Below are 27,734 nucleotides of genomic sequence, written 5' to 3' on the forward strand. Positions count from 1 at the left end.
TCTGACAAATTGACAAACATGGATGAGTGCAATGGCAATTTTTTATGAATTTAAAGAAGTAAATTCACAAGAAAAAAAAGTAATCGCAAATTTAATTCCTTTGTCTTGTGTGGATGCTCTCAACGAAACAATGTCATCAGACAGTAGTGAAGAAATGGACATTCAACAAGAGCTCCAAAATATTGAAAATGTTATCAGTTTAACTCGAGCAAATATCGATGCCCTAAATGCCAAGTTTGCCGGCTTTCAGCACCCACCATCAATGTACATTAAAGAATACGAAGATTTAACGTCCAAACTTCACGAGCTTGAATCTAAAGAAATGAGACTGATGGAACAGCTTAGTAATGGAAAAGAGACTCCAGAAGATCCTAGTGAGCCCGAGCCTGAACCTTATTATCTACAATACGAGGAAGCTAAACCGCAGTACGACACTCTTAGGCCTAAATTTCTGCGGGCTTATCTACCTAACGAGCAACGAACGAGTGTTCAAGTGCGTAAGGGACTTTCACTAAGAGATGCTTTATCAAAAGCTATGAAACTTAGAAATTTAGTGTGTGAGACGTGTAGGGTATATCCAGGGTTTGTACCATCAGAAGAACCCATAAACTGGGATACAGATATTAGTACATTAGACTGTGGTGAAATTACTGTTAAAATTTTGGATAAAATTCCTATTCCTACTAGTATTTCCCATAATTTTGTTAGAAAGACTTATTTTTCGCTAGCTTTTTGTGAGTGCTGTAGAAAACTGTTATTTCAAGGTTTTTACTGTAGGACTTGTGGCTATAAATTCCATCAAAGGTGTTCTAATCGAGTACCATCTCTATGTCACCAGGTAAGCATAATCATCACTTTTATAGTATCTTTTGTAATCCTGAAACTCGAAATAGTTGATAATTTTCTAATAATATTGGGACACACAGAAATTATATAAAGTTTATGAGGTTCATTGGTGCTTTGTTTGTTTAGGTGTATCCAGTGAATGTGATTCTATATTCGCATTAGATTAGGATATGTCCAATGAGGCATAAAAGCTACACCTCTTGTTTAATAATAGAATACTAGGTACATTGAACTGTGAATTATTAAGAACAAAAGGTGTACCTTTCAGTTTGCCTCTGGAAAGTATCTTGAAGAAGATTATAAACAAATCCAATATTGGTATTTTTTAAACAAGGCTATGCTATATTATGTTATAAATCGTATGTCCATTTATAACATAATATACATATAGATGTAGACATTTTATGAATAATAAGTGTGGGTGAAATGTTGGAAGGATGATACCATTAGCCTTGGTGAAGTCTATGTTTTTAACACCAACATGACTTTCAATATTATATATTGAAGTAAAATTAAAAACTGAAAAAACAACTGCCACCACAACAACAACAACAACCATCCAGGTTAATTGGCTCCACCTAATGTCCCTGGAGGACTACCTTCCAAAATGTCAGGTTTGAAATTCACCTTTGAAGTGTGAGATCAGTGTGTCTACAGAAAAACTGTCCTAGTCACTCTTTCCTGAAGTGTGAGATCAGTGTGTCTACAGAAAAACTGTCCTAGTCACTCTTTCCCAGCATTCTTATCAGTATTCCAAATGGATACAGTTTGCCATTTGCCAAGGCAAACTGAAAACATAGACTTCTCATTTCATGCCTGGTCAATCCATAATGTATTCATCCCGCTTAAAATAGGCAGTTTTTTAATACAATTTCTTTTGTATCACTGAAAATTCTTTTTATATCATTGTTTGCCATATTAACTAATGTGATTTTTGATATAGACCAGGAAACAAATGATTTTCCCATGATTCCGTACTTGTACTATTGCAATAAAATATTAAAACCAATAAATGATAACTTGTTGAGCAGTGCTGATTGAAACAACAGAGCAGTAAAATGTTATTCATAAAGGTAGTGTAAAATATATCGTCCGCTAGTAATAAAGTTACCAGCATTTAATTGCAAAGCAGTCTTCTTAGGTGAAAAATACTTCAGTTACAACTTACGAATACCTAGGAAGTTTAATTACTAATGACGGAAAAAAGGCTGGGAAATAACTAATACGGCAAAGCAATCAAACAAGTTAAACTATGTATTAGCCCTAATACTGGGAAAAGGGAACTTACACGAGAGACAAGGATAAAAATATGTAACACAATAGTGATACTGACTCTGCTCTATGCAAGTGAAAACTGGACAATTCTGGAAAAACATAAGAGCAAGATAAATACAATGGAGATGAGAACCAATAATGAAGAAAAGAGACAAATGAACTGGTATGGGCATCTGATGAGGATGTAACCCAAAATAAATACAAGAAAACTCCATGAAGCAAAGAAAAAGGTCCAACTGTATATACCATATACCAAGGACACACAGATAGCAAGTTTATAATACTAGGTGAATATAATTTACCTGAGGCGATGTGGTATACTGGGAGTTTGTGTAGATTGTCCTGAGAACTCGAATGCATTAGTAGTTGCTGAATATTTTTCTTTTTATAATTTTTTTAAAAAAGTAATACATCCAAATGATAGGGGTAAATATTTAGATTAATGTTTACAAACATATCTAAAGTCAAAGTAGAACCAGCTGTAGACCTTCTAATGCCTTCACATAATAATTATATAGCTTACACATTTGATCTTTTATGTACTAAGTACTAAAATTAACCTAACATATGAAGAATACTATGTTGACTTCAGAGATGGTAATTATATAGCGATAAATGATTATCTGACAGGTATTAATTGGAACAACTTATATTATGAATTAGATATTGAGTCTGCTGTACAAAAGTTTTAAGAAACTCTAGATGCTGTCTTTAATCAGTTTATTCCAAGAAAACTCATTAAAAGCTCTAACTTTCCAAAATGGTTTTCCCCATATTTAAAAAATTTTATTATTGCAAAGAAAACTAGTCACAAAAAATATTTACAAATAAAATCTGAAGCAGGTTACTTGATATTTTCTAACTTAAGATCTAAATGTAAAATAGAAACCCAAAAATGTCACTCTAATTATATAAAAACTGTTAACAACCTGAAAGATAATCCAGCACATTTCTGGAGATACATTAATGATAAAAAAAAAATCAAACAATGTTCCAAATCACATGTACCTTGATAACCAAATGGCAGATAATGCCCAAAACATAGCTAACTTGTTTGCCTAACATTTTGCTAGTGTATATGATTCATCCACATGCCCAAAACACTCATGTTCAAAAGCAAATATTTCTTTATATACTATTAAAATCTCTGATATTTATTATGGTATATATGTCAACTCAGAAACTCTTTTTCAGCAGGAAGAGATAATATTCCAAATTATTTTTTGAAACATTGATCATTTACAATTTCCAAACCAATATACCTACTGTTTAATTTATCTTTGCTTACATGTTCCTTCCTGACTAGTTGGAAAGAAAGCTATGTATCACCTATTTTTAAAGCTGGTGACAAAAATAATATAAAAAATTATCGTAGTATCTCTAAGCAATCAGCAATACCAAAGTTATTTGATAAAATAGTATACAATCAATATTGGCAATGTAAAGAATTATTATCTGTAGTTCAACATGGGTTTGCAGCTGGAAAATCCACTATTACTAACTTTACAGTATATGAAATGGATCTGTTGAAGGCATTTGCGAGGAAGGAACAAGTAGACTCAATCTACACTGACTTCTCCAAGGCCTTTGACTGAGTCGATTTTGACATTTTGCCTGCAAAACTCCACAATTTAGGATTTACTAAGGAGGCCATAGAATGGATATCAAGTTTTATAAAGGATCGAGAAGAAAGGGTGAAACTATTTAATTTCCTGTCTGAATCATTTGAGGTTTTATCAGGTGTCCCCCCAAGGAGGCCACTGTTCATCATTACTATTTATTCTCTTTATAAATGATATATCTGATAATCTTAAATCATTAGTTTTACTTTTTGAAGATGACTTAAAGTAATCTAGCTGTATAAAATCTATAGCTGACATACATATATTGCAAAAGGATATTGACAGGTTATGGGACTGGAGTATACAGTATAATCTTACATTAAATATCGATAAAGACTTTTATATCAGTTTTTTTAGGGGGAATAAACAATATGACTCAAACTATCTTATGGATAATGTTAACTTAAAATATAAAAATCAAGTTAGAGACCTGGGCATCACTTTTAATGAAAGCGTTAATTTCAATGACCATATTTTACAGATTACATTGAAAGGTCTTAAATTTCTTAGATTTACATTAAGAAGCTGTAGTAAGTTCCCAATTGATGTAACGAAAGTTGTGTATTGTTTTCTTGTACACTCTCAACTAGAATACGGCATGCTAGTCTGGTCTCCTATGTATGACCAGTATATCAATTCCATTGAAAAAGTTCAGAATAAGTTTCTTATGTATTGTATTATGGTTGCAATGCAATTTGCATTGTATTATGTTACATAATGGGAATTCTAGTTGCAAATATAGACAAAAAAGTAATTTTAGATAGATTAAATCTAACAACACTTTATAACAGACAAATTCTTTGATTCTGTATTTATTTATAAATTTTAAATAACTTAATTCAATGTCCGGAACTTTTAAGTAAAGTAAACTTCAATATTCCACAGCATAGACTAAGATCTTTTAAACTTTTTCATATAAATTTTCATGCTACCAATTATGTTCGCAAAAATACATTTGGTAGGGCCTTAAGATTTTCAATTAGTCACTGTGATGTAGATCCTTTTAATTTAAGTTTAAATCAATTTAAAACCATGATTTTTATAATGAACTCTAGAATTATTTCTAAGTATTGTATTTCAGAGTGTAGTTATAAGATAAATTAGATTAAAAAATATAATGTTGTTATAATGCTGTAATGGAGTGATCCCGTCTATTTAATAAATAAATATATTCAATACAAGAAGGCGCTGTTGTGTCCTTAAATTTTTTAAGAAAGAAACTGGCCGGCTAAATAACTTTCACAAAAATGTATTCTATTTCTAGGTTCGAATGACAGATGACTACTATAGAGCATTATTAGCATTACCTGCAGATTCCAGTCCTGCTGGTATTCTGCACACTGGACAAGCTGAATTGGGACCGCCCCCTAAACAAGGAAGACATTCGGGCACTTTAGGGCATCATGATCGCTCTAGTTCTGCTCCTAATGTTTGTTTAAATAGCGTTAAGGCTTCTGGGGATGAATATCCAAAAGTGCTGTCTCTAACCAGGTGAGATTAATGCTTTAAGTCTTTAAGTAATGCTTTAAATGTATTTCATATTTTTTAATCAAGTGGATTTATATTTTTTAGTATAAATAAAACATTGAGTGATATTAACTTAAGTTATGGCTGTTCAAAAGTAGACTTTTATTCGTCGAATACAAAAATCCAAACATATGATGTTGAATAGCCGGAAAACAGTAAATTTTTCATGGGAATTTTATCAAAACTTTTTTAAAGATATAAAACCTTTAAACCTTTAAAATGATCACTGGTAAAAGTGATTTGCATGTAAAATAAGATATAACTAAAATAAAGTCCGCATATATTTTTTGTGGCACAGAAAGTAACAAACTCACCCCCGCCAAAACCACCCTGGTTGAAAGTATTCGTTGTTCATTTACAATTTACTTGATTTATATGCAATCATTACATTCTGGAAGTTTAACTGGTTTAGAATGTTTAGTTTTGAAAAAATCCGAATTTAAAGTGAAGACACCCTTTTCGGAATTTCTCGAAAAATCCCCTTGTTTTTCAAAATAACTCGGAAAAAATGCTAATGTACAGTGTGCTTTTTCACCCTTTTAGAGTCGATTTCGACACACAGAATACCAGAGTGAGTGCCTGGTCAAGAGCAGTTGTTTAAATTATCTCCGGGATAAACAAATTGAATAACTTATAAACTATTCGGCCAATCTATTTGTTTAACACATTTTAATAACTCATTAACTGCCATAATTTTAAGTAAGTAGTTGTATTACAGTACAGTACAGACTCGCGATTATCCGAGATAATTGGTACCGCACATACCTCGGATGCCGAATCACTCTGAAACACGAAGATCGGGTATTTGCTTAAAATAAACGGAAAATTCAAAAGTTGTGACGTATGTAATTAGTTTATTATGTACAATTGAAGTGTGTAAACCTTTATACAGAGTACCGAGTTAAAATATATAGATAGAAAAACATTTATGTACTGGATCATCTTCATGTTTTAAAAAAGTCTTTGATAGATTTCTAAGTCAACTTATGGCCTCGTTTTGACGCTGCGATGTTGCGCCAATGCTGAAAATAAAGAACATCGGTAAAGGTTGACTCTTCCTGTTGCTCAGTGTAGGTGAGGGCAGCTCCAATCGCCTTCAATCCTTCGGAATGAGATATTTTCTCGATTATCTCATATGTGTCATTAGAATGTATAGTTTTGAAAAAATCCGAATTTAAAGTGAAGACACACTCAGTGACATTGTGTGAGTTGACAACTATGTCCATTTGCATATCTTGCATAATCCACTCGTTTACGTCTTCATCATTTATCGGCAGGTCCATTGGTAACTGACTAGCGAGGTCTACTATTTCAGCAATACAGTTATTGTTATGTTTTCCATCACTTTTCGCTTTAATTTGAAAAAGCTTTCGCCATGACTTTTGCAAAGTTGTTACTCTCACATCATCCCACGCTGAATCTATCCAGTAAGACACATCCTTAACAGTGATCTTTTTAAGGGCTGCTGTCACAGTCATTCCCTCATCCAACCAGATCAACAACACTTGGAGAAGACTTCGACGATAGTTCCATTTCATAGCCTCTAAAACTCCTCAGTTCAGAGGTTGAATGGGAGATGTGACGTTTGGTGGCAAGAAAACAGCGCTAGCCAACGAACTTGCTTAAGTAAGCCTCAACAACGCAAACGAACTCGTCGAAAAACCAATCTTTAAAAATTTGGCAATCCATCCACGCACTACGTTGATTCCTGTACTTGGTGGGTAGGCAGTTTACTTGAATATTTTTAAAATCCCGTGAATTCTTCGATTTTCCAATAAGTAGAGGTCTTAATTTTAAGGATCCAGACGAGTTGCTACACATCAAAAGAGTTACTCGTTCTTTGCGTTTTTTTGAATCTAGGCGCAGTTTTCTCACTTTGGGCTGCCAGTGTTTTGGATGGAAGCATTCTGAAATTGAGATCCGTTTCGTCACAATTGAAGATTTGGTCTGACGTGAGACCATGCTCTAAAATGAGATCTCTCAATTTTAAATTAAACGGCTCAATTTCAGATGAATCGGCTGAAAGTTTTTCACCCGAAATGTTCAGTTGTTGGATTCCATACCTCTTCTTTCATCTGTGGAGCTAACCATCACTTACGTAAAATTTTCTTCGCCATCCTTAAACCGTTTGTGAAACTTGACGGCCTTAGCTTAAAGCATGATGCCACTAATTGGACTTCCCAACCCTCGAAGATTCGAAACTATATTCTAAAGCTGTATTCGAAAAAATAAGGCTTCAAAAGTCTGTTCGTATTCTCCTTTTTTCATAGTTTTCCGCAACAAATCACTTCCTCCACTCACACTTTTATTAACCCATTGTCCAATATCTTTTTGTTTACGTCTTCAATCTCCCACAGTCAGTTCTCCAACATCTACGTCAGAACAATTTATTACATAATTTGTTCTTTTCTGTATGTATTTTAATTTAAAACTCGCAAATTGAAGGACATGTTAAGATCTATAATTTTTATTTGAACCATTTTCCTCTTAAACTGCATAAAAAACGTTTTATAGGCAAAAAATATCTTTTTCACTTTTTAAGATTATTTAAAACAAAAACAAAGCAAAATCAGCTGTATGTCTTCTATCTGTATAAAATTTTTACGTGAAATGAATAATTTTTTCTCAGATAGACTGGTGTAAACGTTTGTTTTTGCTACAGTTTCCATCATTTGGGTTTATATAATCTTATTATGCCTGAAGTGTTAATGAAAATAATAACAAAATTATACGTTAAGGTGCTAATCAAACGAACACCTTAATTGGCATCTATAAATAGTTGATAGTTTACATTTAATTCTCAGTATCGAATACTATTTTTAAGCATATATTACGTTAAAAATAATAATAGTTTGTCAAAATGTACCTTAGATACTTATTTTACTTGTAAGGTTAATAAACAATAAATATTAACGACAACAAAATTAGGTTTGATATATTTATAATTTCAAACAACTTAAACACTTAGATATATACAGTAAATAACCATAAGGAAGTGGTTTAAAATTATTATACTATTATGTAATAATACCATAAAGATTACTTTGTATAATTTTAGAAGTTACTAAAAAACCACTAATGAAATACGATATGCTTTGTTTTATTATCTAGAATATCGTCTCCAGGATATTTAGTAAAATATATGAAAATCAATTCAAATACCATGATGCGAAATCGAGAAATATTATAACAAATAAAAGATTTTAATCTACCTAAAGGAACTAAAAATAGACTAACAGTAGGATAGTTAAAAATGTGTAAAATACGAAATATTATTCACTTTTTATTTATTAAGTTTATTTTGAAAATTTTAGAGAATGGATATTGCGGGATAAGATGGTCAAAAGTGCCCCCGCACCGATCAGCACCGCGACTTGTGCTTTCAATAAAGCATATAAAAACATGACTTCATACAAATTTTTAGCTTCCCAGGGTCCATAGAACCTCTTAAATCTAAAAAAGAAGCGTTTTTCGACTTTATTTTTTTCTGGACGCAATTTTGCTTTAAAAAATCTGAAAAAATTCGTGAAGATGTATCTTTTGAATACAAAATAGCCTGATTTTTTTCAAATTTTTATATTGAAAATTGAGCTCAGAAAAAATCATTGAAATTTTCAATAATTTCTTAGGTTATATTAATAATTTTTGGCTATTTTTTAAATAGTAATTTCTTATGTATTTTTTTTTCGTTCTTTTAAATGGCCAAGGCAGAATTTTCAATTTCTGAGCGGAAAGCATCTAAAAATCAAAAAAACCGTTTACTCATTTATTTGCACATAACCTCAAAACTCAGTTGATAATTCAACCTTTTTTCAAGCCTTTATTTAAAGCACAAGTCGTGGTGCTGATCGGTGCGGGGGCACATCTGATCCCGCTATAACCTTTAATGTTAATGTTATAAATCTTTTTCGTAGCCAATAAATGTAAATTATATTAATTTTGTAGATGGTCTTTTGTGGTACAGCTTTTTTTAAATTCAGCTTTTTCTTTCTGTTGGTAGTTACTCATTATCAAGTTCCTGTTTTAGTCTGTAGTTTGTATATTACATTAAGTAAGGTACTGTCGCTGGGGAGAATCTGAGAGTCTTGGACCAAAGAATATAGACGCATATAGAAGAATCTTTCACTGTCATTTTTTAGCGTCGGCAAAGGTTATATACAAAACAATGAGAAGTTTATCATGATTTTAGTTCTTTATTTGTACCACTAAGGAGCGGTTATATCAACGCTATCATTGCTTATAAAATAAGAAAGAGTGGGGCAACAAATGCAACTTTAGATATTTTTTTATATGTAGATGCCGCGTGGTCGTAGAATAACATTAAATTTTTGCGTTTTATAACATTTTTTGAAGAAAATAAAATATTATTTTAACTTTTCATAAACGAATCTTTTTAGAAAACATTTGATTCAAATTTTAAATTTAAATATGTACAAATCTACAAATAATATAATTAAAACTCTCTTCTTATAAACTATAAATAAAATTAATTAAAAGTCAATCACCGGGAGAGAAAGATCAAACAATTGTAAGGATCAAAAAACAATTCCTGATGCTGTTAGTACGCTAGAGTAATTGCTTTTTAGCACATATATCAAAAAATTATTTTTTACAATTTGAAAATTCGAAATTGTTAAGTATAATTTTGGATTTTTAAGTTAATAAATAAGTAAGTCTCAAATAACGCCTCACTAGAGATCAACAAAAGATGAGAAAAAAAGGCAAAAATGGCTGCTGGGACATCGACCATAGCAAATCCCAAGAAAGCCAAATCAACAACACGCGAGGATAAAAAGAGACTTCGGGAGAATACCGTCACCCCCCCCCCCGTAACAGAATTGCTAAGAAACCAAGGGGCTTTAACGAGCAGACTAGGTCATAAAGCAACGTGGCAAAAGTATTCAGAATGGTGGTAGCACACAGACACCATCCTGATACTCAACTAGATCGGGCTCAAGCAAATTTGACCATTAAGAAACTGGAGCAAGCACTTGATGACGCTCCTATCGGAGGTCAAAATGAACTTGGTAAACTTGAACTGAAGTGGTAAAGACTATTGAGGGTCTGTGGGCTGGAGCAAACTTAAATACAGTTCATCCAAATAATATGCCCAAGCGCCGCTTGGTCCTCACTCGCGTCCCCGAGAAAGAGCTTGATAAAGAAACCATCAGGATTCGTCTAAAGAGGCAAAATCAAGACCTTAACACAGAAGACTGATTGTGATCTCTGTTCCACAGACTGAACGATAGTAAAGATAAAGGTCATAGAGGGAGAAGTTATGAAGGAGATAGTTCTCAGATCAGCATACCTCCCATATGATGATCCCGAACAACCGTCACGGGAGTTGGAACAGTTAGGAAGAGATTGCATGAAAAATGAACTTCAATTAATCATTGGCTATGATACGAATGACTACCATCTGACCTGGGGCAGTAGTAACACCAAACTATTAAAAAACGGCATGCCAATTTATGCTTCTTCTTTATGTACCGTCTTCTACCGAAGGTTGGCGACCATCAAACGATAGGTTTCTCTGTTTTGTGCCTCATGTATTATGTTCGCAGCTTCTGGTATTTGAAACCATTCTCTCAAGTTTCTCAGCCAGGATTTCTTCTTTCTGCCCAAACCTCTTCTACCTTCAATCTTGCCTTCCACGAAAAGCTGTAGCAGACTGTACTTTTCATTACGGAATACATGGCCCAGGTATGACGCTTTCCTCCTTTTAACAGTTGTTAACAATTCCACCTCTTTACCCATTCGTTTTAATACCTCTGTGTTGGTCACTCTGTCTGTCCAAGCTATTCTCAGTATGCGTCGATACAGCCACATTTCTAGAGCCGCTAACTTCTTTATACATGCTGCTGTTAACGTCCACCCTTCAACTCCGTAAAGTAGCGTAGAGAGTACGTAGCATTTCGTGGCGCGCCATCGGAGGTTAACGCTTAGGTGGCTGTTGCTTAAGAGCTTTTTCATTTTGATGAATTGATGAATTTGTATCTTGCTCTTGCCAATTTATACATAAAATTTATTTTAATTTTAATTAATGTCATCAGTTTATTTTCAATTAAGTATAAATCAGTTTAAGACTATATTGTAATAATTTCAAAAATATTTATTCATTGTGAAAATGCACTACCGTGTGTGGTTCATGATTCAGTGTCGACGTAGGCACAAGTGTACTCTCCGGCGATGATAAAACCCAGCATTTCTTATTTTCCGTTGGAAATATCTTTTTATGTCTTCTGGTATTTGTGACTGTGTCTCATGTTATTCTTGATAGTAGTTGTAGATCTTTCTAGTGTCTTTTCTATGTCATTTATTTCTCCACCTTTTATGTCTTTAATCTTTATTATTTTTATTCTGACTTATTTGAGTTTGAGCCATTTCATAGTTTTATTTTATATACTATATTTTTTACTTCTGCTTGTTGTCCACTTAATTTTCGGACAGTATTATTAATTTTAGTGTACTCTCTTGAATTACAATTTTTTCCATTAATTTTTCCAGCTTTTATGAGAGTCATCAATTGTTCGTTGATGTTCCATATTTCGATCTTCCATCTGTTATATGTCGGGTAATATACACTCAATGTATGGTATGTTTAGTAGTATCAATCGAAACTACTGAACAATCATTGTTTTGTGATTAACTGCATTCTTAAACATATAATTGTGGAATTATTAAATCTAGAAACTTTCTCTTAACGTATCAATTTTATTATATGTCTAGTCTAATTTATATTATTTATTGATTGCAGAGCGCTCGAAGGAGAATCGTCCCCACATTGTAGAAGTACCCAAGCATCTCCTACAGGATCACTACAGCCCAGACGGCCACGGGCCCGTTCGGCAGACGAGAGTAAACCCCTTCTAGCACCACGTGAGAGTATCGAAGACTGGGAAATTCCCGCTGACGAGATTCTCGTCGGTGCCCGAGTTGGATCAGGATCTTTTGGAACCGTATATAAAGCCCATTGGCATGGACCTGTAGCAGTGAGTATTTATATTTGCTTCCTTTGTGTGTCAAGAATGTTGAAACAAGCAAAAATCGTTTGGTACATACCAAGGAAGCGCGGAATTAATATGTTTACCTGAATATACAGGGAGGGTTATAAATTTTTGCCCTTGTGGAATGTTGGTAATGGAGTTACCGAGCATAGAAACTATTCCTTAATTAACATACTTACTTTTTATTATATTTTTAATTAAAAGTACAATTATGTAGTTCTAATGCTGCTAAAACTTATTCAAAATGGCTAGAAAATCCCAATCGACCGCAAAACCACTGATTATATCTGACCAATGTTGACAAGCGAGATATAAATTAGTAACGTTTGGTATAGTGCACTAAAATCATTATGTATATATACGAAGTTTTAAAAAATGTGACTATGTTTATATGAAAAAAAATTAAATTTCAATATCTGTTTTGATCCCTTTAAAGTAATCCCCCTCAGATATAAAACACTTGTGTAACAGCTTTTTCAAATCGTTGAAGCACATTTGATATATACTTTTAATGTTGTCTTCAATATCCTCTCCTCTAGCGGTACGGTTCATGCTAACAGTTGTCATGAAATTTTAAGGTTTAGGTTAGGTCAAGGACTATCGTTACATTATTACCTGCCTACTTTAAACTCGCGTCTCTGTCAGTTCTCTCTCGCCTTAATACAAGGCAAACAATTGTTATGAGAGCTAGCTCACCTATCCAATGAGCCCCCCTGGCGATTACATCAAAGGATGCCATCGATAAGAAAGTTTCCACGGGCCGATGGGCAAAAATAATTTGTAAATTAATTTGGAATAAAAATGGCGAAATACTGACGTCGACTAGCGGATAATAATTGAATTATGACAGTCAGTAATGCAGATTCCTTCGACGTAATGTGTGACGTCAGAGTGGGAGGAGCTTACAATGCTATTTAGATACAACATTTTCCCATGCCCAAGTGACCCATACTTTGCTTTACCATACCAAAGGCCCTGTACATGGTTTTTATAAGTTTGAAGTTAGGTCGTCTCCGATGTTGATTTCTGATCCATGCATTTAGTATCCTCTGGTTGGCGATATTCAGGTCTGGACTCTTATAGCTATTTTGTGAGGAATGGGATATTTAGATATGCCGGTTTGTGGTATTCTAATGATTTCTCTTGCACTTGCTTCACTGTGAATATAGCGTCGGTGTATGATCTTTCCGGCCTAAAACCTCGTTGTTTTTTCTGCTAGTATTATAATTTCATTCAATTTAGTTGTTATGACAGTTGTTATGGAACAATGTCATCGGACCTTATGGGGAGGACAAACTAAACAAAAATGGAAAATCACTACTCGAATTCTGTCTAGACAATAACCTGGTGATTATGAACACACACTTCCAACATAAAAGGATACACAAGATCACAAGAGAAGTCAAATCAAGAGACGAACAATCAATTATAGACTATACTATAGTGCAAAAAATAGAGAAGAACTGGATAAGAGACGTAAGGGTAAAAAGGAGTTATGAAATTGGTAGTGACCACTATCTACTAGAAACCACATTCAAAAGCAAAAGAAAAGAAATGAGAATATAAACAGAAAACACAAAGAAATAATAAAAATTTATAAACTAAGGGAAGAAACAACGAGAATAAGATACTCAGAAGGACTAGAGAAAGAGATGGACAATCAACATGAAATAACAGAAACAATAGAAGAAGAATGGGGAAAATTTAAAAATGCGATGATAAAAACAGCTAAATCAATATGTGGAACCACAAGAAATAACAACAGAGGGAAACGAACATCTTGGTGGAACGATGAAGTGAAAAGAGAAATAAAAGAAAAGAAGAAATTATGGAAAGAATACATCCAAGACAAAACACAACAAAAATATGAAAATTATAAGAGACAAAGAACAAAAGTAAAGAGATAGTTAAGAAAGAGAAAAAGAAAAGTTGGGAAAAATTCGGGGAAAAAATGGAAGAAAACAGCACAGAAAACGTAAAATTATTTTACAGAACACTGAAAAACCGAAGAAGCAACAAAGAAACGAAACTGAAACAAATAATGAACAAGGAAGGAACAATAATAAACGACGATAAGACAATAATGGAAAGATGGAGGGAACATTTTCAGCTGATACTAAATGGAAATCAAGCGAATACAACGTAGAAGGAAAGCCACAACAGGAGAGTATCCATGAGAAACACGGAAAATCCAGACTATAGAAAAAGAAGAACTGGAAGAAGCAATAAGAAAGATAAAGATTGGAAAAGCACCAGGAAGCGATGAAGTAGCACCAGAAATGATGAAATATATAGGAGTAAAAGCAAAAGAAAAATTGTTATACATATATAACCTAATATGGAAGAGAAAAGTAATACCCAGAGAATGGACAAATGCAGTAATTATACCTATATACAAGAAAGGAAACACAAGAGACAAGGAACTATAGAGGTATATCACTGCTATGTGTAGCAGCAAAAGTATACGAAACCATAATAGAAAGGAAAATTAGAAAATAAGTAGAACATAAATTAGAGGATGTACGAAGTGGATTCAGGAAAGGACACAACACACAAGACCATATATTCACCATGCAACAAGTAATAGAAAAAGCCTTAAAGAAAAATAAAGAAATACATCTGAGCTTTATACATACATGGAAAAAGCATTCGACTCAGTCAAAAGAAAAGATATATGGGAAAGCCTAAAGAAGAAACAAGTAAGTGAAGAACTGATAGAAGCAACAAAGAGTATATACATGAAAACAACAAATACAGTAAGAATGTTAAATATACAGTCAGAACCAGTTGAAACAACCCAAGGAGTTAGACAAGGGGGAAGTCTCAGCCCAGTACTATTCATAAATGTAATAGATGAGATAGTGAATGTAAGAAAACATTCAAGAAATACTGCATCGGTTGGAACAGAATGCAAATGATAAATGCTGAGATGTGTATATTTGCAGACGACATAGTATTAATTACGGAAACTGCAGAAAAACTGAAATACAACTTAGAGAAATGGAACCTAGAAGCAAGCAAATACAACTTAAACGTAAACAAAGAGAAGACTCAAATAATGAAAATATCAAGGAAACAAGGGACGGAAGATCAAATAGAAGTAATGATAGACCAACAAAAAATAATACAGACAAATTCATACAAATACTTAGGAACAGTAATCAACAACAAAGGAGACATCGAGGATGATCTTAACAACAGAATGGAAAACACAGGAAAACTATTCCAAGCACTAAATAGAGGATTCCTTAATAACAAAGAAATATCAACAAAGACCAAGATGACAATATACAAAACAATATATAGACCTACAGTGACATATGGAGCAGAAAATTGGATATTAAACAAAAGACATCAGAGCAGAATTCAGGCAGCAGAGATGAAATACCTCAGAAGAACAATAGGAGTAAAAAGAACTGATAGAATCAGAAATGAAGAAATAAGAGAAAGACTCAAAATCAAACCGATACTCGAGTCAATCAAAGAGAAAAAATTGGCATGGTTCGGACATCTAACCTGGATGGACAATAATAGACAAGTAAAAAGAGTGTGGGACGCCAAACCAATAGGGAAAAACAGAAGAGGAAGACCCATTAAAGAATGGAACAGTGACATCTCGCAGATACTGCAGAGTAAGGGTAAGACTTGGCAGGAAGCAACACAGATGGCATCCAATATGAAGGAATGGAGAAAGTTCGTTAAGAGCTAGGACACCTCAGAAGACTGTCAAATATTGTAATTTAATGAATTGTATTTTAAACGGCCCAACACCGAAAGGTACAAATGGGTCTACTGATTAAGTAAAGTAAAGTAGTTGTTATGACTTTGGTTGTTAATTTTAGTGTTGTGTGTAATAAATAAGTTCTCTGTAATTTTCCGTGTCCGATCTGTCTCGATTTTTGAAGAGAAGCATTAGGATGCTTGATCTCCATTCTTGTGGTATTTTGTTTTGTCCTATTATTTTTTGGATTAGTTTTAATAGTTATTTGGTCAGATCTAGTCCTTCTTACTTTAGGATTTCGTGTGGTATTCTGTCCTCTCCTGGTCATTTTCTATTTTTTAATTTCCTTAATGCTTCCTTTACCTCTTCCTCTTCAATATTTATTTCTTCGTTTGTTGTCACCTCTGGTATTGTTGGTTCATTATTGTCACATTTAAAAAATAGGGATCGAAAATAGTCTGCCCATGTTTTCTCTTCTTTTTTTTGAGGTAAATCATTCTAGTTGTTCTAGTTCATCAATCCATGATATGCTCTTATTTGTCCGTCGGTAGGTTTGCTCTCTTTTCACAAGGCTTCATATACAACTCTCTATAGAGATGCTAAGATGTGCGCATAAATCATATTTGTGTCGTGATTTATAAAGAACTGATTCGTAAATAACTATTAATTATAATTATTTTGTAGGTAAAAACACTTAACGTGAAAATTCCAACAGTAGCCCAATTACAGGCGTTTAAGAATGAAGTGGCGGTCTTAAGGAAAACTCGGCATGTGAACATTCTCCTCTTCATGGGTTGTGTCAGCAAACCACAGTTGGCTATTGTAACACAGTGGTGTGAAAGTTCTAGTTTGTACAAACATTTACATGTGTTAGAAACAAAATTTCAAGTATTTACGCTTATAGAAATAGGTAAATATTAAAATTATTTTATTAAATAGATAAATATATTTTTATTTGTGTTTTACGTAGTTACTATACAGGGTATTTCACGACAAGCTTACACTATCTATATATCAAAAACTACTTACACCATATAATATTTAAGATTTGCTGATGACACTACACTTATAGCAAGAAATGTTTAATCTCTTACGAAGAGTTAAGTACGAAAGCAATAAAGTTGGTCTGAAAATCAATAAAGCTACGACAAAAATAATGGTGATCGACAGATTCCACAATATTCAATTGACTAAAATGTTACAGAAATACCTGATAGTGGACAGTTTTGTCTATCTCGGGTCTAGTATAACTAACAATAGTAACTGTGAAGCAGAAGTTCGGAGACCTATTGGTAGGGCAAAAAATGCGATAAGTCGCCTAACTAAAATTTGAAAAGACAGATCTACCTCTCAAAATATCAAGATGAGACCTAAGAATGCCCTTGTATTATGCATATTTCTGTACGGGACAGAGACTTGGACTCTTCGCGGACGCGAGAGCCAAAAAATTGATGTGGTGCTGGAGAAGCATGCTGCGTATACCTTGGACAACTCATAGGACAAACGTTTCCATTCTAAACCAACTCGAGATTAAAAAAAGTCTGTCCACAATATGTCTGCAACATATTCTGCAATTTTTCGGTCACGTGATTAGCAGAGATGACGATAATTTGGAGAGATCAATTGTTTCTGGAAACGTTCCGTTGAGAAGATCAAGAGGACGATCACCAACTAGATGGTCTGACCAAATTAAGAATTCAGCTGGAAACTCATTCTGCGAAGCTCTCACAGCAGCTGAAGATAGAGATCAATGGAGAAAAATTGTTAGGAATATTGGAAGTAATCACGATCCTCAGTAATGGGGAAACGACAAGAGAGAGAGAGATTATCAACAATAGACTTCGGTTTGTTAACTTTTTGTTGAAAACAACCAAAATGTATTAATTCTTCACAAAAATCTCTACACAGTGTCACGGGTTGTTCGTGGTTAGCAAATAAGCACATGTTCCAGTAAAAACTCTGTCACATTCTCCATGTATTAAAAGGAAATTTACGCATTCTTCATTGTTTAATTTATAACTAGACATTTCTATCACTTGGTAACCATAAATAATGACAATTGTGACATATTCATACACGGTTTGCTATAGAAAATGTCACACCGAGAGTGCAGTACGGCTAATATAGGAATGCACAATTGCCGGATTTCACGCCTTGTGCTTGGCGATACAAACAGGTCCAAGTGGTAGTCACAGAACCGTACCCAGATCTCTACGCCGGGCTCTGTTATTTATTATAAAATAATATATTGATAAAATAATTGCCTTCAAGTAGCCAAATAAGAGGCATGAATTTGAATAAAAAGACCTTAAGTTTTTAGCAAGAATTTTATTATAAAACTGTATACTTTATTAAACTAACAAATGTATTTTAAATTACATTTCTTGATAGCTATAAATATACCGGGTGGAACCTCCGGGCCCTCGATTTCCGTGCACCCAGCCCAATATCCGAAAAGCCCATACTCTGATTGGACTGGTAAATGCATTTTATTGGTTACACAGTGTAAAATAATCGAGGTTACTCACAGATATTCAATTAATTATACTAAAGTCGTCCTCTACATCCGAGATGTCGGATTTGCTTTCGCTACTCTCCCTTGTGTTCGCGTGTATTATCAATTGGTCTACGTCATCTTGCAGGTTGTCCGCAGTCCACATCTCAGTTTCCGTTTTCATAACAACATGAGTGACATAATTGCGCCAATTTTGCTCTGTGACGCGTGCGAAACCGTCGTCGATCAACTGGCGTACCTCGTCGTTTTTAAAAGTGGTATTATGGGTACCTACATATCGCTTAACTTGGTTCCACACCATTTCTATAGGATTCAATTCGCAGTGATATGGAGGAAGCCTTAAAATATAAACAGTATGTTGTGAAGCATACTCATCAAGATGATACTTATCGTATTGAACTTTAAAAGCACGCGCTGCTTCTAATAGCTCGGATTTCAAATAACACTCCTCGAAAAAAATGTCTTTTTCCACTAGCCATTCCTTGATTGCAGCTTTATTCCAGGAATTGTTAGGGAATCTCTCTTTACGGGAGTGGTACGATGCATTGTCCATTACAATGACATTCCTGCGACCATTATTTGGTAAATTTGATATTAATGTCTCCTTAAACCACGACTCAAAATATGCGGCATCCATTTCATCGTGATAGTCGCCATCATTTTTCTTTGCCAGAAAAACACGCTGTGTGCCAGGAAGGAAACCTCCTGAAAAACCTGCATGCAATAAAACATATCGTGGACCTCGTTTAGTAGGTGCTTTTAAGCCAGTACTTAAACCTTTGAGAAAAGCATCACGACTGTTTTGTATCGTAGTATCGCACCATTCGTAATTTATAGATTGGCCAACATTAACCCACGATTCGTCCAAATATATGATATTGCAATGGTCTTTTCGCAAACGTCGTATAGTTCTCAAATAATTATGGCGCCAATGAATAATATCCTCTCGCTCCACCATGATGCTTCTTCGGCCACGTTTCTTATATACAAATCCAATATCTTTCAGAAGTCTGTATAAAGTAGAAAGAGACAACGGCTGTATATTCTCATTACCTTGTATGAAGTTATGTATATGCTTTAAGAATGGCGGCAAATTTTTCATGAAAAATTCACAATGAACAATTCTCCGTAGAATACTTCTTACACCCTCGTCATATGTGAATATTCTAGAATTTGATTGACACACTCGTTTTTTACGTTTTTTTGGCGATTTCAACGTTCCACTCTGTTCTTTTTCTTTTTTGAAATCGTAAATGCTTCTTTCGCTAACACCAGTCATCAACGAAGTACGTCTTACAGCAGCACTTACTTTAAGTTGTTCCGTATTTTGTAAAAAACACAACACATTTAACACTACGAGTTTAGCGCAACCGTTGAATAATTCACCGGATTTAAACTTATGGGACTCCATGCTCTCTGTTGAAATCCTTAGGATGGGTAGGGGGTGAAATAGGGAAAGTTTGGAGTTTATCAAATACCAATTATGACAAACAAGTTTATGGCCATATTTAGGTGATTATATTAATGATGGTAATTTGTAGCAGAAGTTTTACAAAAGAAATGAAGACCTATTTATAGAAACAACATAACTGTATTTTTAATATTTTACATACAATAGAAAAAATCTAATTTCTATGAAAGAATTGGAAATTTGAATATTATATATATGTAATATCTATAAATAATATCATTTCTAAGTTTCCAAATTCTTTCCTAGAAATTATGTAGGTTTTTTCTATTTTATGTAAAACATTAAAACTCCAGTTATTGTATGTTGTTCTTGTAAAGAGGTGTTCAAATGTTACTCTTATGAATATGATTCAATTGTATATCTCATGTTGACGTTTTATATGCAAAATTCACAGTTTTCGTTGTCAATAACTCATCAATGCCTTTTTATTCTACTGTATACGTATATATGATATAAAATATTTTACTCGTACTACCGGCAGATGCATTTTATCCAAGCCGGTCCTGTGAGACAATGAGCAATCAACAGCTGGAGAAAACCGACAACCCTGAGCGTTTATTCTCCATAAGAAAAGCATTGCCGTATCTTACCCGTACTGCACTCTCAGTGTGACATTTTCTATAGAATAAAAAGATAAATATCTTTCTTATCTTTAACATTAAACCACAGTTATCTCCAAAAGTATTAAATTTAGGTAAAGGGAACTCCAATACTATTTGAAAGACCACTTATTCTTTTTTTAATTAAAATTATAAAATATGTTTCATTTAAAATTATTGATTTACTATGGTTTGAAATTTAAAGAAATGGAGTAATATTTGTGAACACCCTGCATTTAGAAATTCGATTTCGGTGTAAATTCCTAAAAGAACGTTACCTATTCTTTGTGTGCAAAAGTTTTCAAGGCATAATGTTTGTAAATAAATGAGATATTTAAAAAACTTGTCTCTATACGTCGAAATTTGTTAAAAAGATGAGTAACTCAAAAAATATAAAGTGTTGACCTATGGTACCTCATACAAATGTCCTCTAGAATTTTACGCAGAATCTAAAAATACAATAATACAGAGGGTGTTGTATTTAAAATAACCAAGTTGCTGTTCACTTCCGGAAATGGTATCTGTTAAAACTTTTACTTTAAGTTCGTCATAAATGATAATCCCCATAAACCAATTTTAATAAATATCGTGTAAATAGATTCCGATATGTAGATAGGCGCATCGTGAAACACCCTGTATATAATGGTATTTAACCCTGTAACAGTGAAACTTGTATTTGTTATTTAAGCGAAAAGTAAATATTGAAATGTTTATGATATACACGTATCTAATGAAAATTTAGATAATTTTATCAAAATAAGACTGTTGCCATATCGTAACGCTAGTCATTTACATGTTGATCTGGTATTAAGTATTTGATCAGGTTCTATACATATTCTACATCACATTTTAAATATTTTATTCGTACGTTGGAATGGGTATTCATCATTATTAGATATTCTTTTTTAGGTTTTATTTGGTGTAAATGACTGCGACCATTACGTCGTAAAAATGCGTCTCTGTACATGAATATCACCGAGAGATGGCCATGGTAGTCTAATACGTAATCAAATAGATTATATCATTATAAATAATAGATTCCGAAACTCATGTAAATGCACTAAGACAGAATCATCCTAAAACTAAAGACAATTAAAAAGTCCTTTTTATAAAAAGAAATATAATAGACAAAAATTAAAACAAGATGAGTTTAAACATCACTATGAACAACAAAATACGAGACAGTATCACCCAAAAATACAATATACCAACAGTCGAAGAAAGATGGGATAACATAAACAGTGGTACCATCAATACAGCAACGCAAAATGAATCAGTCACTCAAAATCATGAAGGACCAGAAACCAAGTTCTTCGAAGAATTTGGTCCTGTTTCTCTGCAGTGCCTGTGTTACCCTTGAGAGGTCGTAATTAGACTTGAATCATACTGTTAGATGTTGTCGGTTCAAATTAGCAACAATATCATCATTGTCCTCTGCAACCGAGTCTTCATCATCATTATAAACGATTTTCAAAGCTTTTTCAAACGTCATACTACGATAAAAAAAATTATCAACTAGCCGTATCTGACTAACGTTACCATATGGTAACATTTAACATCAACATGAATATAAATAAAATAGTATACTTTATTTTAAAAATAACTGAAACACGGTGAAAATAGTCTTATCAGTTAATCTTAATATGACCAGATAAAATTATCAGTTATGTGTGAAATTCTTGGTATATTTAAACTATATTCATCAACGATTATTAGTCTTATTAATAAACTTGTTTGCTATTACAGCTAGGCAAATAGCACAAGGAATGGATTACCTTCATGCTAAGAATATCATCCATAGAGATCTTAAATCTAATAATATATTTTTACATGACGATTTAACAGTGAAAATTGGCGATTTTGGTCTAGCTACAGCTAAAACTAGATGGTAAGTATGGACATTGATTTACTGCTTGAAGAATTTATATCATAATGAACTAGAAACTGAGTATATAAGATTTAACGAGGTATTCAATGGCATGATTTCAAATGAGACAGAAGAAGAGGCTTATCTTTGCCAGTTTTTTATTAAGTTAATAACTTTAAACATTCTTGAAAGGACAAAAATATGTAAAACAATTCTAAAGATTTGGTTATGGCGATTTGTGCATTGTGCATCTCTGCCATCCAATTGGTAACAATTCTTTTGAGGTAGTCGGTCCGTGGTCTCCACTTAAGCAGTTTTTGTGTGCACCTGACGTCTTTCATTTTTACAACATGTCTCGCCCATCTCCATTTTTGTCTTGTCTAATCACGAGGGATTAGAAACCCATTAAAAAAAATACGAATATTGGCTTGATTCGTCCACCATATTCAGTATAATCTATCAAGTCACCGAGAACGACGGATGGTGTTTTGTCAAATAATAATAAAGAGGTTTTTTTTCGGATTTGATCACTATGTAAAGTTTTCTTTAAATATTTTATTTACAGACAAAAAATCTTTTTTCCGCATTTCCGAGTAGAATACAAAGGATGTAGTTTACTTATTCAGCAAAAATGAGCATTTAAGTATTCCTTTAGCAACAAAATTTCTCCAGAAATTAAATGAATAGTGTGGATATCATTGAAGAAATAATTAAATGTATGTACTGCAGAATAATGTGTGTCTTACTCTCCAAATGGTCAGAAACCGCTTGCTGAAATGCTATGTATATAACACCATGCTGTACGACTTGGAAGCATGGACGTTGGAAATTAGTACAATACCAACAACTTTTAGATGTGGGTGTTTCGCCGCATTCTGAAGATTCCATGAACGGACCATGTCAGAAACGAAAGTTGTAAGGCAAATGAGCATTAAGCGACAACTTTCATAATAATGGAAAAGCGTCTTTATACACGGGAGATAAAACTGGAAGACAACAGATTACGTATATGTAGTAAGATTAATTTCTACTTATTTTTTAGGTCTGGTTCTCAACAATTCCGCCAACCAACCGGTTCCATCCTATGGATGGCGCCCGAGGTTATTAGGATGCAAGAAGATAATCCGTACAGTTTCCAATCTGACGTTTACGCATTTGGTATTGTGATGTTCGAGAAGTTAGCGGGACAGTTGCCTTATTCTCACATTAACAACAAGGATCAGATTCTCTTTATGGTCGGCAGAGGATATCTAAAACCTGACCTTACTAAACTTAGGTACAATTTTTTATATTATTTGTGTTTACCCACTATATAGAGATATATATATATATATATATATATATATATATATATATATATATATATATATATATTATGATTTGCAAATTTGGACCTTTTTTAACGTTTATTCTCCTTCTGTCCTTTATTCTTCCTTACATTATTAATTGCAACAAGTTATAAAGCTCGCCCCTCATGACATGTCCCAGATATTGCAGTTTTCTGACTTTAATTGTATTTAAAACCTCTTTATCTTTTCCCATTATTCTCAACACCTCCACATTAGTGACTCTATCCATCCAACTTATCCTTAATATCCTGTTGTAGGCCCATAACTCGAAGGCTTCCAATCTGTCCGAAACATCTTTCTTTAAAGTCCAAGCCTCCAACCCACAAAATAATACGGAGAACACGTAGCATCTCAGAAGTCTTATCTTTAAAGAAATTGAAATATCCCTGCTGCAGAGTACTTTTTTCAGTTTGTTGAAAGAATTTCTTGCCTGTCCTATTCTTGCCTTAATCTCTTCTGTGTACTCATTATTTTCGTTAATTATTGTACCCAGATATTTATATTTTTCAACTTTTTTAATTTTTTCTCCTTGTATCGTTATGTTTTCTTGGCGCTGTTGGGATTTTGTAATTATCATAAATTGTGTCTTTTTTGTGTTTAGGGACAGTCCGTTTTCTTCACTGACTTCTACCACTCTGTCAACCATTTGTTGTAAATCCTCAAGACATTCCGCTAATAAAATAGTGTCGTCGGCAAACCGTATATTATTGATTGGTCGGCCATTTACTTTTATTCCCATAGTTAGTTCTTCTAGTGCTTGCTGGATTATTTCCTCTGAATACAAATTGAACAAAGTAGGAGGTAGGACACAACCCTGCCTGTCACCCCTCTCAATCTGTATTTCATTTGAAAAGACGTTCTCTTTTACCACAGCGATCTGATTATAATAGATAGCGCTAATGGTCCTGATATCTCTCATATCTAAGTTTTTCTTTTCAAGTAATTCGATAAGACGGTTATGTCTGACCTTATCGAAGGCTTTATTGTAATCCAAGAAACACATACTGGCCGATTAACAACCATGCACCTTTGCACAAGTACATTCACAGCGAATAGAGCTTCCCTCATTCCCAGTGCATTTCTAAATCCAAATTGTGTGTCACTTATGTCCTGCTCAAGTTTGTTGTGTATTCTCCGGTGTATAATTTTTAAAAATATTTTGAGCGTATGACTCATTAAACTTATTATCCGGTGGTCTTGGCATTCTTTTTCATTTGGTTTTTTTGGTAGTGTTATGAATGTTGACATCAGCCAATCTCTGGGAATGATTCCTGTACTGTATATTGTATTGAATAAGTCGACCAATATTCCAATTTGCTGTTCTTCTATTAACCGTATTATGTCTACAGGTATTTCGTCAGGACCTGTTGCCCTGTTGTTCTTTGTTCGCTTTATCGCTTCTAATACCTCTTCTTCTGTTATGTCTGGGCCGTTGTCGAACTTTTCCTGCTCTAGTACTATCTCAGTCCGTTCGTCTTTAAATAGCTCTTGAATATATTCCTGCCATCTTTTATACCTTTCACCGACGTCTATAATTATTTTGCCATTTTTATCCAGCAGTATGTATGATTTTTTCTTAATATTAGTGCCTGTTATTTCCCTAATTTTTTTTATAAAGGTTTAAGTTATTCATGTTTCTCTACCAACTGTTCAATCTCTTCGCATCTGTCACTATACCATTTTTCCTTTGCATCTCTGATCTTTCTCCTTATTTCTGTGTGTATAATATTATACATGTTTTTGTTTTTGGTTTTATAGGATCTGCTTGCTTCCATGAGATCCAGAATCTCATCGGTCATCCATTAATTTTTGTTCTTGATCAGCTTAGGTGTTAGTGTTGTCTCACATGTGCGTATTAGAACATCTTTTAACATATGCCATTTCCTGTTCGCATCTTCAGTAGGAATAATTTCTATTTTGGTGAGCTCTTCTTTAATTTTTAGTGTTACTTGCTCCTTTGTTGATGGATCTCTCAAACGGGATTTTTTAGATTAATTCTAAACCTTCCTACAACTGAGTTGTGATCTGATCTCACATCAGCTCCGGGGTATGATTTTACTTTAGATATATATATATATATATATATATATATATATATATATATATATATATATATATATATATAATATATATATATATATATATATATATATATATATTACTTTCACAACTCTTACAAATTTATTTAGAATATGCAAATTCTTGGATACCCATTTTGTGCCCAAGATCTACATTATATTTTAGTTAATTGTTTAAAGCCAAAATTTTTATATTCTTCTCTTTTTATTGCTTAGGTCGGACACATCAAAGGCTCTCAGACGATTGACAGAAGACTGCATTAAGTTCAAACGAGAAGAACGGCCGTTGTTCCGTCAAATTCACGCCACCCTCGAAGGATTACTAAGCAATCATCCAAAAATCAGCAGATCCACTTCGGAACCGAACATGAACAGGACTCACCTTCAATCGGACGACTTCATTTACACTTGCTCGAGTCCCAAAACTCCCGTACATTACGGACCGGGAAGTTTTCTCTTTTACCCAAGTAATTCTGGTAACATTTGAGTTTTTAGATATGATGTTGTCTATTCTCTTATGTGAGTGATAAATGTTGAAGAGTTTTACTTCAGTGCTCTACGTCCTAATTGTTTTCTATCTATTGTTGAGGAGAGAGTAGAAACGGTGGAATTATATGATTTTAGCTATTGGAATTGACCTTTATCTATAATTTAAGAGTGGTAGAAAAGATGTTTTAATAATTTGACTTACGGATTAAAAGTGGTTTAAACGAATCACGTGTCTGGGTTTATTAACTAAATTATTTAATGTATTAATAGACTTCAATTTGTCTTTGACTTAAATTCATTATAAATGAATTGTTTATTATAGATGTATTATTATTACACGATGATTATATATGTATATATGTATATATATGTATATATATATATATATATATATATATATATATATATATATATATATATATATATATATATATATATATATATATATATATATATATAATATAAAGTTTTATTTTGAGGTTGCAGTCATTAATAGGGCGGGAAAGTAAAACTCTTTGTTCTTATTCAAGCTTTCGCAAAATTTATTTGCTTCTTCAGGATATGCTAAAATATGGTATCAGTAAATACAACGAAATTAGAACTAAATAGCATTGTATAAAACTAGTATAAAAACTTACAACATGAGGTTAATCCATTAAATTTTGAAATTTGCAAAACATTAAAACTTAACTTATTTTAAAAATTATACAGTTATGTAAGTACAATATTCCAATTTAATTTAATTTTGTAAAAATTCATTATGACATTGATTATGTTGATGTTTGATTTATGTCAGAAAGACACTCGTTTCTGTTTATTATATTTTTTGTTGTTGATAACTAGCTCTTGATTATTATTATGGTTAGGTACAAAGTGGCAATACAAAATGCAATTAATAAAAATCATTCATTTAATTTCAATGAAACTAATATATTAAGACGTGAAAACCAATTAAATAAAAGAGAATTCTTAGAAATGGTATGCATAAATAAATATCAATGCGTTAATAAAAAAACTGATATTGATAAACTAAGCAATATCTATAATTACATTCTGTCTTACGAAAATTAATACTATAATTTTCCAATATTAGATTTTCTGACTATAAATATTAGAATTTCAAAAAATTTAAATATTCATATTTGGCGCCACTTTGTACCTAACCATAATAATAATCAAGAGCTAGTTATCAACAACAAAAAATATAATAAACAGAAACGAGTGTCTTTCTGACATAAATCAAACATCAACATAATCAATGTCATAATGAATTTTTACAAAATTAAATTAAATTGGAATATTGTACTTACATAACTGTATAATTTTTAAAATAAGTTAAGTTTTAATGTTTTGCAAATTTCAAAATTT

General features: G+C 33.0%; 1 protein-coding gene across 1 annotated transcript; it reads left to right on the forward strand.

Annotated features, from left to right (window-relative positions):
• On the forward strand, positions 1-26,763 carry Raf (serine/threonine kinase raf oncogene). The gene is made up of 7 exons (XM_072531785.1): positions 1-838; positions 5,008-5,234; positions 12,028-12,262; positions 16,683-16,908; positions 22,330-22,471; positions 23,493-23,726; positions 26,094-26,763. Exons 1-7 carry the CDS (start codon positions 23-25, stop codon positions 26,362-26,364), a joined length of 2,151 nt encoding a protein of 716 aa, XP_072387886.1. The 5' UTR covers positions 1-22; the 3' UTR covers positions 26,365-26,763.
• The last annotated feature ends 971 nt before the right edge of the window (positions 26,764-27,734 follow it).

Source organism: Diabrotica undecimpunctata, chromosome 5 (genome assembly GCF_040954645.1).
Source record: "Diabrotica undecimpunctata isolate CICGRU chromosome 5, icDiaUnde3, whole genome shotgun sequence".
Taxonomy (NCBI): domain Eukaryota; kingdom Metazoa; phylum Arthropoda; class Insecta; order Coleoptera; family Chrysomelidae; genus Diabrotica; species Diabrotica undecimpunctata.

Excerpts from the sequence above, each read along its gene's own strand:
- Raf (XM_072531785.1), top strand. The coding sequence starts at position 23 with ATGAGTGCAATGGCAATTTTTTATGAATTTAAAGAAGTAAATTCACAA. Across the intron at positions 839-5,007 it reads TACCATCTCTATGTCACCAG|GTTCGAATGACAGATGACTA; the intron begins GTAAGCATAATC and ends TTCTATTTCTAG. Across the intron at positions 23,727-26,093 it reads CCTGACCTTACTAAACTTAG|GTCGGACACATCAAAGGCTC; the intron begins GTACAATTTTTT and ends TTTATTGCTTAG.